At 47.7% G+C, this 17,214-nt stretch overlaps 1 protein-coding gene across 1 annotated transcript in view; it reads left to right on the top strand.

Annotated features, from left to right (window-relative positions):
* The window catches only part of ING3 (inhibitor of growth family member 3), a 151,647-nt gene that overhangs the window by 96,545 nt on the left and 37,888 nt on the right, over positions 1-17,214 (top strand). The window contains exons 8-9 of the mRNA XM_078680449.1: positions 1,460-1,614; positions 16,281-16,474. Of these exons, the coding sequence (XP_078536575.1) occupies positions 1,460-1,614; positions 16,281-16,474 (349 nt within the window). The remainder of the gene's footprint in view (positions 1-1,459; positions 1,615-16,280; positions 16,475-17,214) is intronic.

Here is a 17,214-nt window from a genome sequence, read left to right on the forward strand (position 1 = left end):
GCAGGCACCTGCGCCTCTCCAGGGAAGGCGCGTGTCACAGCTGACTAGCCACGCGCTGTAGTCGCGCGCATGGGGACCCGAGAGGGAACTGCCAGGGTTGGAAAAGGCCTTTATGCCCCCAAGTCTCGCTGGGCTTGAGCAGGAAATGCGCCGGAGACAAGCAGGCAAAAGTGGGCATGAATCTGGCTGCACCTGTCTGATTTTGAGATAATCTTCTTGCTCGCGAGCCGTGTATTGTTATTAGCAGCTTACTTAAAAAGGCAGTCGAGTTACATAGGGGGCTGTTTATTAATTGTTGTTTTCATGTCATCAGCTTGGTGAGCACTAGATTATTTAATCAGCTCAATTCACAGTCCAGGGACGACCGGAGGGAGTGGGAGACAATTAAAAGAAATGTAGGTGCGCAGCTGTTTGGAGTCTAACCCGTGGAATTATCTGCCAATGCCTCTGCTTTTCTCGCGTATCTCCAGGAGTTAACCTCTTCCGAAGGCTGGAGAGACAACTCGGCGAGAAACCGCGGGGCTTCTGAGATCAGCTAATGTTGTATCATGTTCCTCAATGACTGCTGCGGCGCCTCTTTTTAAAGAAGAAGTCAGCTGTGGAAAGATGATAGAATAGCAATCTGTTTGTTTGTCAGCAACTGTCAACTGCACTCTAAAGGGCCAAGGCATGGAGGTCTAGATGGGTCCCCTGTCTCTCCTACACGACCTCTAGTGCCTTAGGCTGGCTACAAGGTGCTGGCCCCGGGCAACTATTTGGTGGAAGCTGGCACCTTTGGTTAACAAGAGCTCGCAATCTGTTTTCACTCAGCCGCTTGTTTATATTTGCATCACGCTTTCACTTTCAGTGAAAGCGCCATGCAAAAATAAACACTGGGCTGAGTGAAAATTGATGGCCCCCATAAAGATAAGAAATTGCTTTGTGACAGCAGCAAAGCAGACGACCCTGTCCGGATCGGCAGGACAAACAGGCGAAAGGGCGTCATCAAAAAAAACTAATTTCCAAAGGCAGGCCATCGTTTAGCATAAACTGTGACGCTAGCCGAAAAAAATTAGGGGCGGGGCTTCAAGTCCCCTTCTCAAATCTACTTTCTTACAATATCTCTCGGCGAGCGAGCAGCGCTTTGCGCTGCAATGCCAGGCGAGACCTAAAAGTGCGGGGGGGGGGTTTAATCTGAAAATAAGTGATTTTTTGAACATCCAAGTGCTATGTTGATATTGAACAAATCGATATCATAACAGACTGTAGTATGGTTGTCCCTTATTTTTGTTTCGGACAGATTATCATTATATTGCAAAACAGGGCTTTGGTGCTTGTGATGTATGTAGTATTTGTAAAATACACAAAAATGTATACAAAGTGGTCAGGTGACCGATGTTTGTGCAAAACAAGGGTTTTGCTCCTATTACATTGTGTTAGTAAGAGCTAGCCTTTACAGATGTCGTGTTTATTCCTGCAGGAGCTCGAAACAATATCTCAACAGCTTCCAACAATGCTTACAACACAAACTCCGCTCAGCCTCTACCTTCGTACAACCTGGGCTCCCTTTCTACTGGCGCTGGAGCAGGTGCTATTACTATGGCAGCAGCTCAAGCCGTGCAAGCAACAGCACAGGTAAGGTATCGCAAACTGTTTTTCTGTAGCATACCTGGCAGCAAGCTGATGCCATTTGGAGTACTTTCATCTAGTCTGTGTTTTTGGATAAAATCACAAAGCATTTGTAGCTTAGTTTCCTGATTAAAAGTTTGCCCCATATATTATGCGGCATGTGTGTCCCTGATATCTCACTTATGACATGTGGCCTGATGAAACACATACGTAACCAAGAGTTCTGCATCGTAGGTATTTTTGTGGAAGTCATGAGAGCGGAATAAATGCTGTCTGCGTGCTGGGACTCTGAATACTGCATACAAGCAGGAACTGTTTCGTTCTTAAGATATCAACAAAGATACCTATGATGAACTAGAATTGCAAGCATCATTTCCTTGGTGATTTACAGATTAAGTACCTTCTGAGATTTTTTTAACTATTCTTGACAAACCGTTGCTACATTTACATATTTCATTTTTGAGTTTTTATTTTTATGAGGTTTGTTTGGGTTTGATCGAAGACAATCGACATTCAATTTGGGTTTAGCATTGGATGAGATTCCTAATCTAGTAGTTTCTGTATATCTTGTAGTGTTTGAAAATACCTCCGCATGTATGATTGTGACCAAGGGGTACATTAAAGTTTTAGGTTTCGGCGTTGAGTCGCATTAAAACGGAATTATGATTGGCCTTCTAAGGAGCTACTTTAAGTTCAACGTTAAAGCCGATTTTGCAAAGTAATAGCATTGAGCTTTTGCTACACTACTATTCCTCTGGTGTTTATATGAATAGTAGCTTTAGTCGTGTGGCAGACCAGAAATATAACTAATTTTAATGTCCTTTCAGAATCGGTTCATGAGAAATAAATGAGATATGGGGATTAAAAAGGACAGTAATTAAATGGCTGTAATTGGCAAGATGATTTGAAACGTCATTTTCAGGCACCAGTTACTGATCCAGATTAAAGAAAGATGTGTGTACTTGTGCACTCCACACGTCCTTCAGGAGGTCAGACCAGAGTCTTCTTTTTTTATTAGGTCTCGCTAGACGTAAGCAAAAGCGAAGCTTTTGCGTCTAGCGAGACAACTTATGTTGTTACTTTTCAGGGAATGAGGACAGCAAAGTGCCACGCGCTTCAGCCGAGATTTGACCTCGTGAGCGCGCACGCACAGCCGGCGCCGTGCTCAGCCCCTGCCACAGACACACACATGCACACGCAGGCAGGGCACGCACAGCCGGCGCCGTGCTCAGCCCCTGCCACAGACACACACATGCACACGCAGGCAGGAAGGGCCACACACACACACAGACACGCAGGAGCGCACCTACACACACACACGCACGCATACAGAGACTACAACCACCGCCCCCGCCCCCCCCGCCGCCGCAGACATAGAAGCGCCCCCGGCCGCCGCATGCATGAGGCCTCACGCCCCTCCTCTCTATCCGGGACTCACCGGGTCGGCTGGCGCTCGGCGGCGGGACGGTCTCTCCTTCTCCAGCGGGGGCTCCCTCTTCTGCACGGGCCCCCCCCGCCATGGCTGGCACGGCATTTCCGGTCTCCCTCACGACTCTGGAGACCGGAGGACCACAGACAAAGCTTTCCGTAAGACAGTGGGAGCGGGCACACCTCTTCCCGGCCCCGCCCACAACCAGGCGGCCGGCCGGACATCTGCTTCCGGTGTTTTCCTCCGGGCTGCGGCGGTGATTGTTGTCTACATTGCAGAACTGCCTTGTTTTTAATTGGCTATTAATTTAACAATATAACGTTATTGCACCTGTTATTTAAAGAAGCGATGTGGTTTAAATGAGGACAAGTCTAGAAGGGATAATGCACTGTGTATCGGCACAATCCGTATCCTGCTATGGTGCAGGGCAGACCATTGCTCGAATGTGTACCTGAAATCGAGGCATTTATTGCCATTAACACCCACCGTACAGGCCATTCCCGCATTTCTATGCTTTATACTCAATTGTCCGAAAGTTTTCTGAATATTTAATATTAATATCAACTATTTTGCAAGTTTTTAACTTTACTTTTTTTAATACATATTTAAATGAGGACCATGCTACTGATAGATAAAAACGGTCTATATTTTTCCATCATGCTGAGCTCTCAGTCAAATGGCATTAGTTCTTCACCAAGAAATACACTGACAGCTGTAGGCTTTACTAGTGTGCAGCAGGTAAAACATTTCGCAATATAGTATTTTAATCAGGGTAATAAACTTGAAAAACAGTTTCAGAAATCCTTTAAAAATTGGAAATATCAGCTTCCTACCCCAAATGGCACCCCACGCCCATTATCGGGCGGACTGCCTGCAGCTACACTGAGAACCTTCTTCGAGTACTGAACTACGCTATGTGGCTGCTACTCAGTCAAATTAAATATTACACCCTTCTATGTGTTGCAGTATTTTTCATGGTAGACCAGAAAAAGAATTGATATAGTCATTATAAATTATAATAACTTTTATTTAAGTATTAATTATTTAAAAAATAAAAAAGCCATTGTTTTTTTAATATCAATACATCTAAGTCACGTAAATACAACACATATTGCATTACAAATGCTATAGGTGTCACATTTGCGCAAGTTAAAACTATCGGCATTGTAAATGACAAAGCTATTAATTTCGCCATTTTCAAAACCCACACAAACAAAAAAATTGTCATTTACAATACCAATAGCTCAAACTTTCCTACTGCGAGACCTATTGCATTGCAAATGCTTGTGTTTGAGAGAAACCCATTTGTGTGCACCGTTCCATACGGAACACCCACCCTGTCTTTGACAACAGATGTAGCTTTTTCGTTGTGTGGATCTTACAGAAAATAAATTGTTTTCTGCTTAAAAAATGCATGGCTTTGCCACAATAGTTGCGTTTGATGTAAGAAACCGATCTAACACATGTTTGCTTTATTTTATGTACGAAATCAACATTTGGTTGCTTTCTGTCACCACTGGTTAACTTTTGGGTTTGTAGCTGTAGGCTAATAGTCCTGTTGAACTGCAGCTTGTAAGCAAAATTAGTGAGTTTTCTGCTCCTTCCATCCCCTTCACCACCACCAGAGGAGTTTAGTGAATTAATCCCTCACACCTATATGTCCATTGACATGGCAATTGCCTGAAGCACCAGAGATTTTAGTGGCAGATGTGAGACGTGATCTGTTCGCTTGGCAGATTAAAGGTTTATTTTGATATGTTATATAGTGTTTGTTGTAAAGGTTATGTTGGGGTTTAGTCTAAAGACAATTTGTTGTCAAAGTCATATGAGCACTGATGGACAAAAACAAATAGTTTGTGCCCTTACTAAGGAAGTTGGGGCTATGGATTTGGATCAAAATGTTTTGCCAGCACAACTGAAGAGGTATATTGCTCATATTAATCTTTCCATTAATGCTACAACTACTATTGAGGCTTAGAGTAGTGATGTTTGTTCATAAGGACCCTTGGCACATAAGTTGCCAATACTGCTGTCTCCTTCCACACTTGCCTCCTGTTCGTCTGTGAATTAGTTCTTCCTGTAAAGTAGTTCTACTATTGACATGCAGTGCACCAGGGTGTGATTTGTTTGTACAAATGCGCAACTCCATGCTGAAATAGAAAGCATTTCTTCTGGCCCTGTCCACTGATACTACTTGCTCCTTTTGCCCATTTTCCTCTGTGAGCTGAACTAAGGCTGCCAAATGTCACAGAGAACAGGATCGGTACTGGTGAATAGTCCCTTCCCAAGATGGCATAGTTATGACTCGAAAACGAGGCTTGTATGAGCTTCTGTTGTGGAATTTCTACTCCGGGACCTCAGGCCTATTCCTGCCTCAAAAATGATCTCTCCTATCACCTGCTCTTCACCTTGTGCTCTGTGCCCCCTCAACTGCGGCTCTTGACTGGACATTTACTTTCCTGATCAGGGCAGCATCCTGGGGGTGCAAAGCTGCCTAATGGTGCTTCTACAGCTGCAAGATTGCCTCTGCCATGCTCTCGGACACTGGACACTGCCCTACTAATTGATAGTTTACCCCTTGATAGCACAAGCTTCTCTACCCCTTTGTGTGAGGATACTTATTCTGTCCTGATTGATCTTCTCAAGCTTGCAAGCTGCAAGCTCCAGTTCAGTATACTGTAGGATGTATTTGCCAATGTTCGTATTTATGGATATAAGCAATTTAATGATGACTAACCTTGGCATGTGAGTAGTTTCAGAGAGACATTATTACTGTATAATGGAAGCCCAGGCCTTCAAAAGCATTTGTTAGATCATTTCCCAGACTTTCAGCCACTGTAATGAAATGCGGTAAAAACTACCAAGATGTGCCCCTTTTTTTGACCAGAGGGGCATCTCTGGCAGACTGTTTCATTTTGCAAGTGCTGAGGGTTTGAAGAAAATATTTTAGGGTTTATGATGCAAATTAAAATTTAGCTTTAAAAGAGCATAGGTCAGACCAAAAATGCTTCTTTGGATGCCCGCAAAGCCATGGATAAGAGATCAATGGGAAAGGTGTGGCCACACCACTGCCTTTCACAATCTTTGATTTTACTGTAATTCATGACCGAATGTTCGGTTGTTTTTTGTGTATTATTTACGCAGATAAATAATAGCACAGGTGTATCCGGATGTATGACGTTACAACGCATACTTTTACCACGCATACCTTTACAACGCGGTTTTTACATCGCAAACCTTTACAACGCATAGCGCTTAGAGGTGCTGGATAGTGGTAAGTATAATTTTCTATTCCAACTCCAGTCCCCGTGGACACTAGGGAAGGTGTTGGATAGAAAATTAAACTTATTCCCTATCCTAGAGCGCCCCCCAGCGCAATGCGTTGTAATGGTATGCGTGGCAATGCCTGCGTTGTAATGGTAGTGCGTTGTAAAAATTTCGTTGTAAATGTTGTTCACCGGTGTATCCATATCTTCACAAATGGCTGAATATGGGTAGTCATTTCAGCAATGTCCAACACAATGTGAACGATTCAGTTATAGTTCTTTGAATCTTAAACTCAAGCTCACTTCTTAGTCTGCATTTTAGGCGCAAAAGTAGATTCCCAGACACCCTTGACTGGCCCTCACTCCAGAGATGTGGTGGCTATTGAGAGGGTGGGCTTTGCTTAAACACACATCTGCCTGGCAGTCCAAGAGTGATGAGATTAATTCTAATAATTGGTATGCATGCTGTTGGTTCCAAATGCCAGACTTATTTTGATGACACTTTAGGTCCGGGTCAGTCATCAGTAGGTACCGTCTTCGTCGTGGGACATTCTATTGTTTGTTAAAGCAAGAGTTCAGTGTCTTCTTCAAAGGTGAACACCCAGAAGTATTTTAAGGTTCAATCTTAGAAGAGCCAATCCCACAAAGTGATATTAATGATAAAGGTTGCAGGACGAGGTACATACATGGACGATTCAGGGGAAAGGGAGTGAGTAGGACCCCGTCTGACATAGTATATTGGTGTCTCACGTAGGGCCTTAAATACTTCCCATATTCATCTACAAGCAAGGTGGTAATTCAAATAGACAACACAAGCAAAATATGCTGATTGCCTAAAAGGGGTGCAAAATCTCATCCCTGACCGCTGGCACAAGCAATAAGGCATTTAGTTGCTGGTGAAGCATATAAGTACTGTCCCTGGCCTAAACAAAAGTTTTGTAGATACCTCAAGTCATGTACTACAAGTGATACATGCATGAGAATTAATCAGAAGGTGCTAATCAATGTCGTTTTTTTGGGCTGAGGGGATTGCCACACATCTGTTTGCAAGAGAAAATGACATATGCCTCAGTGAAGCATCTAGTCACCTGCCGGAAGACCAAGGTGAATACACTGCTAATATGAACGTACAGGACATTTGCATATGCTTCTGCCATATTATTTCTGACACTGCATCCTGTTGGAGGACTCATTTATCTAACTATGAGCCGCATTGCATCAACGTAGGTGAGGAAGGCTTGGATCTTCCATCTGATGGTGATCTTGGCAGTTTTGTTTTGGAAACTTTTTTTTAACAGTAAATCGGTTAGTTTTTTTTTTTTTTAAAACACCTTTATTAACATGGTCCAAGTCATACACAGCATTTCGCCTACAACCCCCCGGGCCGGCCATGGGGTAATGATGTAATGATGCATATAGACAATAATCAGTCACTCCGAAGTACACAGCCTGATGCCGTCAACCCGGGGGTACGGCGGCGCTACATCCCCTGACAATAGGCAGTCCAATCGCGAACTTCTGTCGATGTTATAACGGTGCATATGGTAGTGCCTCCACACTCACAGAAGGTAGGATATGGAGGCCGTACGCTGTGAAGTCAAAAATGCAGGTGTATTTTGTAGTTTATACCCCCCCCCTCAGTGGACTTCCCTCCCCCCCCCAAATTCAAACAGGAATGAAAACTCCCACAGAACTCCCCACCCCCCCTCCCGTTGTCCTACCCGTTCACTGACCCGTTCGTTATTTGTAGTACCATGTATAGTCTTGTGTTGGTGTCCGCCTCTCTCGCCCCAGGTGAATCTCCTTCTGAGTATGCCGGGTGAGTGTCGACCTAGCTTTGTGGAACCTCCCCCGTGTAGTATCGTCTGTCCCTCGCCACAGGACAGCTAGGTTTCAATACTCCACCCAGCCGTCGCCGTGTCCCCCCACTCAATGTAATCCCCTCCTCGACTGAGGCCTCAGGAGTGTATTGTGTGTGTTGCTGCTATTGTGTATCCTCCCTCTCGGCCCCCGCGTGTCCACTGTGTCCTCCCTAGTGTTTCTGAAGATGTTATATAAGCCCCAGAAGTTCTTCTGCCTGCTGGTGGGAGGGAGGAGCTCGCTGTAGTGTTCTGCCTGTGTGCAGCAGTATACCATGTCCCTGGCCCATCTTTTTTTGGTCGGGGTCGGTCCTCTCATCCAGCACTGCGCCACCGTACGTCTTGCCAACAGCAGTCCCATATCCGCCAACCTTCTACATGCCACCGGCAGAGGTCTGGAATTGCCCAATACTGCCAAAGCAGGATCGACCAGTAGATCATGGTCTAGTATTTCACTTAATTCCGAAATGACCGCCACCCAGAATTCATATATCTTGCGGCAGCCCCACGCCATGTGCAGGAAGTCCGCCACCGGGGCGTGGCAGCGCTCACATTCAGGGGATTGTCGGAGGCCATAGCGATGTAAGCGTTCAGGAGTATAATATACTCTCTGTAGGAACTTAAAGTGTACCAACCTGTGTCGTCCATTCAGAGACACTTTCCTAGTATTGGCGCAGCAATATGCCCACATCGAATCGTCTATTTCTGTCTCGAGGTCAATCTGCCAAGCCAGTCGGGCCTTGGAAGGCTCCTGCGCTCTGTAGGAGACAATGCTCTTGTATAGATGCGTCGTCAAATGCCGCGGGACGCTGTAGCTATGACGTACGAGAGTTCTGGAATATCCGGTGGCTCTGCTAGATCGGGGCCTAGGACATCTCTCAAGGCACTCCTAAGTCTGTGGAATTGGAATCGCTGTAACAGTGTCGGGCTCTCAACTCCCTGCGCAACCCGGTCCCACGTTTTGACCCTACCCTCCTCAAACATATCGCCCGCAGTCGCAAGCCCCAGCTCACTCAGCGCCCGGAGTACGTTCTTGTCTCCAATGGGGGCCAGCCACCGCAGCCACTCCACCGCCATCGCAGGGGAGTATAGCAGCACCTCCTCCCTAGCTTGCAGTAAGGCACTCCAGGCATGCTTTGTAGCCGTTATCGAGTCTAATACACCCACCCTACGATCAACAGGAGTGCAAACCGTAGCCGGGAGCTGAAGAGGTTCCGCAAAAAGCCGCTCCAACCGTATGTGTGGGATGCTCTTGTCACCATGAATCCATGTGTGTAGGTGCGCGGCCTGAGCCACTCTATAATATCTCTCTAGGTCAGGCGCACCCAGCCCACCCAACTCACACGGGAGTGTAAGAGTGCTCCACCGGACACGTGGTTGTCTACCCCCCCAAGCCAAGCTGGTCATAAGCTTCGTTAGGGTCCGAAAGAAGGCTCGCGATAGAATTATGGGCAGGGTGTTGAATAGGAATAAAAATCTCGGGAGAATCACGATCTTCATGATGGCTACGCGGCCCATCAGGGAAAGCGGGAGCTTACACCATCGTTCCACGTCGTCTTCACATTTACTAAAAGCCATCCTATAGTTTTCATTGAAGAGTACCTCCGGATCAGTGTGAATCATTATGCCTAGATACCGTACCGGGTCTGCTGTCCAGTGTAATGGATATTCCATTTCAAAGCGATCCGTCACCGGGGTCAGTGGGAACACCACCGATTTCTCCCAGTTAACCTTTAGACCAGAGAGGGCGCCAAAACGCACCACCTCTCGGAGAACAGGCGAAAGGTTGGACTCTGGATTTCGCACATACAGCAGTGTATTGTCCGCGTACGTCGAAATGACTATCTTGTAGGTCGGAAAACTAACCCCCCCTATGCCAGTGGTACTCTCGTAGGGCGCATGCGAGTGGTTCAGCAACGAGGCCGTATAGCAACGGGGACAGGGGGCAGCCCTGCCTCGTGCCTCTGCTGATGGGAAAGGGGTCCGTGACCCGATCCTCCAGTCGCACCCTAGCCACCGGTCTCCAATACAGCGTGCCGATCATTTGTAAAAACTGCTCACCCAGCCCCATACAACACAAGACCTTTAGCATGAACGGCCATTCAACGGAATCGAACGCCTTTTCCATGTCTAGGAAGATTGCGACAGCCGTCGCGTCCTGACGCACATGCTGCATCGTACCTAGCACTGTGCGGATGTTATAGGACAAGTTTCGTCCCGGTATAAAGCCGGACTGTTCTGGGGCAACCACCTTTGGCGCGAGAAGGGCCAGTCGGGTGGCCAGGACTTTGGCATAGAGTTTAGCGTCGACGTTTAAGAGTGATATCGGTCTGTACGAACTGCAGACACCAGGGGGCTTGCCAGGCTTCAGTATGGTAACCAAGAGGGACTCTCTCATAGTGCAGGGCATGCTGCCTTCTTTGCATATCTCGTCAAACAGGGACAATAGGTGTGGGATGAGTTTGTCCTTGAAAGCTTTATAAAAGCCCACTGTCAGGCCGTCTATCCCGGGAGCGCTGTGTACGCGCATGGTAGCTAGGGCCTCAGTGAGCTCGTCCGCTTGTATGGGTGACATGAGAAACTCCCTGTCCGACTGCGCTAAAAATGGTTGTTGTATATGTTCCAGGTAATCGTTCATGTCCGCCTCCAGATCGTGTGTCTTAGTAGTGTACAAGTCAGAGTAGTAGTCACGAAAAGCAGAGAGAATGTCCCCGTCTGCCGTGACTGAATTTCCTCCCGGGGTTTCAAGTTCCGTCAATTTGGGGGTTCGTTTATCGTCACGCAGTATTCTGGCTAACAGTGAGCTAGGGCGCTCACTCTCACCATAGGTCCTCGCCGAGGCGTATTTCCCCATGTAACAGACCTCCCTGTCCGCCTCTTCATTAAATTCCGAGATTAGGGATCTCAGCCTGTCAGCCACAGTGGGGTCAGGGTCAGTCAAGAGTCTCGTTTCCAGGTCCGCCAACTGGGATTCCAAGGTGCGGAGTCGCTGTCGTATGGCCTTCAGCACACTGGAATGTTTGGTCATAGCTATCCCGCGAATGAAGACCTTGAAGGCCTCCCAGACCGTGTGGAAGTTATCCACTGAGCCCAGGTTCTTCTCAAAGAAGAGGTCCATTTCCTCCGCCAGTTCCCCTCTAAAGGTATCATCCAATAGGGCATATGGAGGGAAGCGCCAGGTGAATGGGGGGATCCTGCGATTCGGCGTCGCCAGGACCAACAGTATTGGTGAGTGGTCAGACAGTGTTCGCGGGAGTACAGAGCATGTCACGATGTGGCTAGTGATGGAATGAGAGGCCAACCAGTAATCGATCCTGGTATGTATGTCATGAAAGGAAGAGTAGTGTGTGAACCCACCCCTGCCCGCATTTCTGCTTCTCCACACATCCACTAGATCTAATGTCAGCAACTCTGCTTGTAGGGTCGCCGCTGCCGGCTTACGCGCGGGGCCAGAAGACCTATCCAACCCGGGGTCTAGCACTAGGTTAAAATCGCCCCCCCAGAGCATGTGTGCCGAGGCATACGTTCTACAACAGCGGGCCAACCGGGCATAGAAGTCAGGGGAGTCATAGTTCGGGCCATATACATTAACTACAATTAAGTCATGTCCCTTACCCTCGCACCTCGAAATGAGGTAGCGGCCCTCTGGATCTGCTTTGAGCGGTCGTAGGACCAATTTGGAGCGTGGGTTCACCCATGTCAAGACGCCCCTAGAATGTGTAGTGTAGCCCGCCACTGTAGAGTTGCCCAATAGGCCTCTGTGCTGCAGCATCTTGCTCGTGAGTGGCAAATGAGTTTCCTGAATGAGAGCTAGATCTACATGATGTCTCTGTAAATAATGGAGTACTTTCCTCAGCTTCCTGTGGTCATTGAGACCCCTAACATTCCAGGTCAGCACTCTTAAGGTATCAGGAGGATTATCCAAGTTCGTCACCTGGGCACTAGCCATCGGTGTCAACTGAGGCTATACAATAGTACAATGCTACCATGCCACCAACATTACTCGGGTCAACCAAAGGGCACAGCGAACATTCAGGAAATAACCTCCCCCCTCCCCTACCACCCACCCTGCCCCTCCTTCCCAGAAACAGCGACTCCCCAAGCATCAAACTCCATCCCCCCACCCACAGCAGACCCACCCCAACCCGGTCCGGAAGTGTTCTACCCACCCCACTCCCCAGAAAACCCACCCCAACTGAAGTCAACCAACAAAATAGTATGCTGAACGCTCGGGGGACTAGGTAGCCAAATGACATAGTCTCTACCTATGTCTCAGAACACTCGTCAGCCTTACTACCCGCCCCCGCCATGCACAGAAACCCCAAAGGTGCAACGTTCTACATCGTAACAGTAATCAGTATCACAGTGCCCCCGTGTGGGACATGCCCAGAACCTCGATCGGCAAAGTTCCCCCGGTCCGGTTCCCTCAGCGTCTACTGAAACGAACCATGTGGTGTGCCCCAACAGGTGCCAGGGCAAGGGGCGTGCAGAACACATAACCAGAGCAGCCCCCCTCCCAACTCCCCCCCCCCCCCCCACCCCTTCCCCCCCGCACCACTTATCTGTATGGCTAGCAGTCCTCAGAAAGTGTATCATGTCGGCCATCACCCCACCTGGAGTGGGCCGCAGCGAGAACAATCCGGGACCCTCCTGCTCGTACGCCCGGCGATCAGCAGGGCAACACAGCCTAGAAAGATTCAATCCTGGTCGCTCAGTCGGCTGTCGTCTCCATCGCCCTCCTGATTCTTGTCCGAGCTCCCTTTAGCCTCTCTCGACCATCGCTTCATCGCCTGTTGCAGCGCCTTAGGATCCGTGAAGAAATGAGAATGGCCACCTTTGTTGACGCGCAGCTTAGCCGGATACAACAGCGCATAGTCCAGGCCCATCTCCCTTCGACGTTTTTTTGCGGTATGAATTGCTTCCGCTCCTCTTGCACCTTAGCCGTGAAGTCCGGGTACAGGGAAATAGCCGACCCCTCATATTGCAGGTTGTGCTTCGTGCGTGCTGAACGGAGTGCAGTGTCCCCGTCTCTATAATTGAGAAGTTTCGCTATGATAGGGCGTGGAGGCGCGCCAGGCTGCGGTTTGGGTGCCAGCGATCTATGTGCCCTTTCCACTGTAAACATATTTGAGAATACCGCGTCTCCCAGAAGTTTCACGAGAAGCTGTTCCACAAAGCGCTCCATAGGGCCCGTCGCTGTAGACTCCGGAAGGCCCGTGATGCGTAAGTTACAACGCCGAGAACGCGCTTCCAAATCCTCGGTTTTATCTTGCAGTGCCCGCATCATCTTCTCCATCTTTTTTTGCGCCGTGTCCAGATCGGTTTGCGCCTCCTCCACTTCCGTCATTCTTCGTTCAGCCATATCGTGCCTCTCGGCATGTTTGTCCAGCCTCTCCGCCATTCGATCCATTCTGTAGGACATCGCATCTATTTTGGACCCCAGGGCCGAGATGCTGGACTGGATGCCCTGTTCCATGGAAAGCAGCATAGTCTTTAAGTCTGAGGCAGCGCTCGGAGCCTCCACCAAGCGCTCCGTCGGGCCACCCTCTGCCACCGGGCTCTGCTGTAATAGGCGCTTCTGCAAGAAGGGCAGTTTGCTTTGAGTCCTATCACCCTTGCCCATTGTGCCACACCTCACTCCTGTAGGCCGCACAAAAGCGTAGGATCGCCGAGGTAGGTCTCAGGGCGAATAAGCACAAGGCTTTGGCACCTGCGGGCTGCTCCTCACCTCGAACCACCCCCCGACTGGGGTTCTGCGGTATTGCGGGCTATCCTTACCAGGGCGTGGACCGCCGGAGAAGGAGTCGAGCCGGGTTCAACACTGTAGGGCCAGCCGGGAGAAAACGGGGGGCCCCGTCGGTCAAGAGGCCGGCTTCGTGTTGTCCAGGAAATGCTCTCACCCCTCAGGTGCAGTGTCAGGAGCTTCCTCAATAGCGTCCCGCACCTCCAGCACAGCAGGCGCCGAGCGCAGAAACGGCGCGAAGGTCCTCCAGAGGGTAGATCGCCGCCCCGCTCGAGTTGGCCAGGGTAGGAGCACCCAAACTAGCCCACCACAATGTCTGCTCCTTTTGTAGTGCCCCGGGGCATCTGGAGTCGGGCCCTCGTTAGCTGGACCCCAGGGGGGGGGGGGTCGTATCCCTCCCTCGCCCCCAGCAGTGTTCCTGGAGGAGGGGGGTAAGTACCCCAGGTCCCACGCCGCTGGGCAGCGTCACGGGGGGGTGGGGGGGGGGCGCCAACCCCCGGCACACAGTCGGTGAGCTCCCCACCCTCGGGAGGGGGAAGGAGCCGAAGGACCGGTACCTCGCGGCGTCAGCTGCCGCACGTCTCGTCACGCCTCACGGGTGCCTTCTTAACTCCGGCCCACAGCTTCGCGGCCCAGTTCCACCGAGGCGCGGCACTCCACCGGTCTGCCTCGGCTCCGCTCCCTCGTCGCCACCGGGACGTCCGCTCGTTCCCCACACTCTGGGCAGGTCGCGAGAGCCAAGGCCGGTCCACGAACGTTGCAATAAAAGGATTATGAAGGATGTCTGGGTTTATGCACGGCGGAGCTGCGGGATTAGGCGGCCATTACTCTTGCCGGCTAGCTCCGCCCCCTCTTGTTTTGGAAACTCTTAAAAGTATCAACATCGCTTGACACTGGCTCATGGTTTAGGATCTTGGACATACTTGGTTAGAGTTCCCTGAGACTCTGACTTGAACCTTAAATGCCCAAACGCTCCAGTGTGAGAAATTGCCTTTGGTCTGCATATTAATCGTGCATGTTCATCGGATTGCCACGGTGGGTTTTGTGAGTTGGTTCTTCATATTCAGCAAGGGCTCCATGAAGGTAGCAAAAATCATTGGACATAAATATGGTGTTCAAAATATTGTCTACAAAATGATCGCCCCACTGAAGTTTATAATAGAAAATATAAACCCAACTGGGCAATATCTTTGCCAACTATATAGGATACAACATATTTGTCTGCTGATATTTCTGTATACATCCTAATGCTTGACACTAGTCAAGTCTCTTAAAGCAACAGGAGTGTCGTAATATCTAGCGGTGTAGGTCATAGGCTATCTCACTGCTGGTGCACTATATTCTTTGATTTGCAAATAAATGGGGCAGCAATGAGTACTATGAGGTGATGATTGTTTCAACTCAAGCATTAGGATGATAGCAATGCAATCCTCACTGGAAAATTCCTCTAGCTTTTGAGCTTTTTTTGTGAGCAACACTTGACTCTCCCAACTAGTGTAATCAAGAACAAATGGTATTCTTTCTGAACGTAAAAGTCCAGCACCCAGGAGTATTACTAGCCATTACACCAATTAAAGAGGGAGGATTGGCAGCTTGTTTTTTTAGCCAAGCTATTTCTTTTGGCATTTTTTCGAACTAGACTGATCAATCCATATTGAAAATAGTTTTTTATTAGGAAAGATGTCTTATGCAACACATTAAATTCACTTTTCAAAAAAAATATTCTGAAATTGTTTGTTCTAATCCTTTACTTAATATCCGTGTCCATTTATACCAAAATGAATGGGCATAAGGACCAAACTTGCTGCCAAACCTTTAATGTGCAAGTATGGTATGACATTTTATGAAGGTGACGAGTTTGCAACGTCCTATGGCCACACTGCTCTGCAGCAGCTTCTGTACAAGGTATCAGGCTTGGGATCGAGATAAACTAATGCTAAAATTTCCATAGGCAAGTAAAATTAATGAAGTAAATGTTTGACTTCCGTGGCATTCCAGAGGATTGCACAAATTGAGATTTCTTGATGACTTATCACTATTGTTTTAGGTGTAGTAAATCAGCTCATAGTGGCTTCATGGCACAAAAAAAACTTCCTGAGTTGCTCTTATGAACCAAAGTGGAAAGTGACTGGTGGCCGGCAAATCAAGCAGTCATTACTGCCATTTCCAACATACTGTTTTCAGAATATCAGTCATCCTGTTATCATGCAATCGCTGCTATTCAGAAAACAATATGCTAAAATTAGGCCCTCAACTGAGTGACATCGATGGGATCCTCAGAGTGCTTGGTAAATAAATCTAAACTATTGTGGATTGCGAATGAGTGTGCAGAATGTTTGACTGATTGATCATTTCTCTCCTTTGACTTTTTTAAGATGAAAGAAGGGCGAAGGACCTCCAGTTTAAAAGCTAGTTACGAAGCCTTCAAAAATAATGATTTCCAGCTCGGAAGAGAGTTCTCACTGTCCAGAGACACTACAGGATATTCGTCGTCTGCATTGGCTTCAACATTAACACAGACATTAACTTCGTCAGCCACAACCGATTCAAGAGGCGGTCGCAAAAGCAAGTGAGTTTTTCACCATGGTTTAAATCATTTAGTGTATCAATTTGCTTATTATTCTCATATCCAGTTTAAATTTAACCCAGTATAATTTCCCTTTTTTGAATTGTCAAAGAGTACCACAAGTAATATGGGGGAGCTCACTTGTTGTAAGGAAAGCAAACTTAGTATATTTTTCAAATATCTTTTACTCCCTACACAGCTTTGTTCCATATGTGTCACACCTGTATAATTACTGCTGATAACACATTTGCATCAGTAGTAAACTATATTCCATATCATGGGAATTTTGGTGTAGAAACCATATTCTTTACCTACGTGGAGGATCCTAGAACACATTCCAGCATGCAAATGGGAGTAATTTTTTTGTCTAGATTTTTACATTGCCAATTAGCACTGTAGTTTAACACTAGAAAAGAAACTTTGGTAAAAATCCCAATTTAGCAATACCCCAAAAATAAGTCCAGAAATGATGCCCATTGGCTTCACCCTTACGTGCAAGAATTTTTATAAGCATCCTTTATGGTATATTCAGCTGCTCCATTATCTCTGCCTCCCACTCCATTTCAGTGCAACCTGAGCAGTTCATTTTCTTAGTAATCCAGTTCCTAGGTAACACCAAAATGTTGTAGGAAAGGAAAAATTAAGTATCTGAGTATGCAAGCCAGCAGAACAAAACCTTGACGTTTTACTCCAACTATAGTTTCATGAGTAGAAAAGTGCTTGCTGTTTGGTAGAAAAATCTA

This window comes from Lissotriton helveticus, chromosome 1_1, assembly GCF_964261635.1.
Source record: "Lissotriton helveticus chromosome 1_1, aLisHel1.1, whole genome shotgun sequence".
NCBI lineage: Eukaryota > Metazoa > Chordata > Amphibia > Caudata > Salamandridae > Lissotriton > Lissotriton helveticus.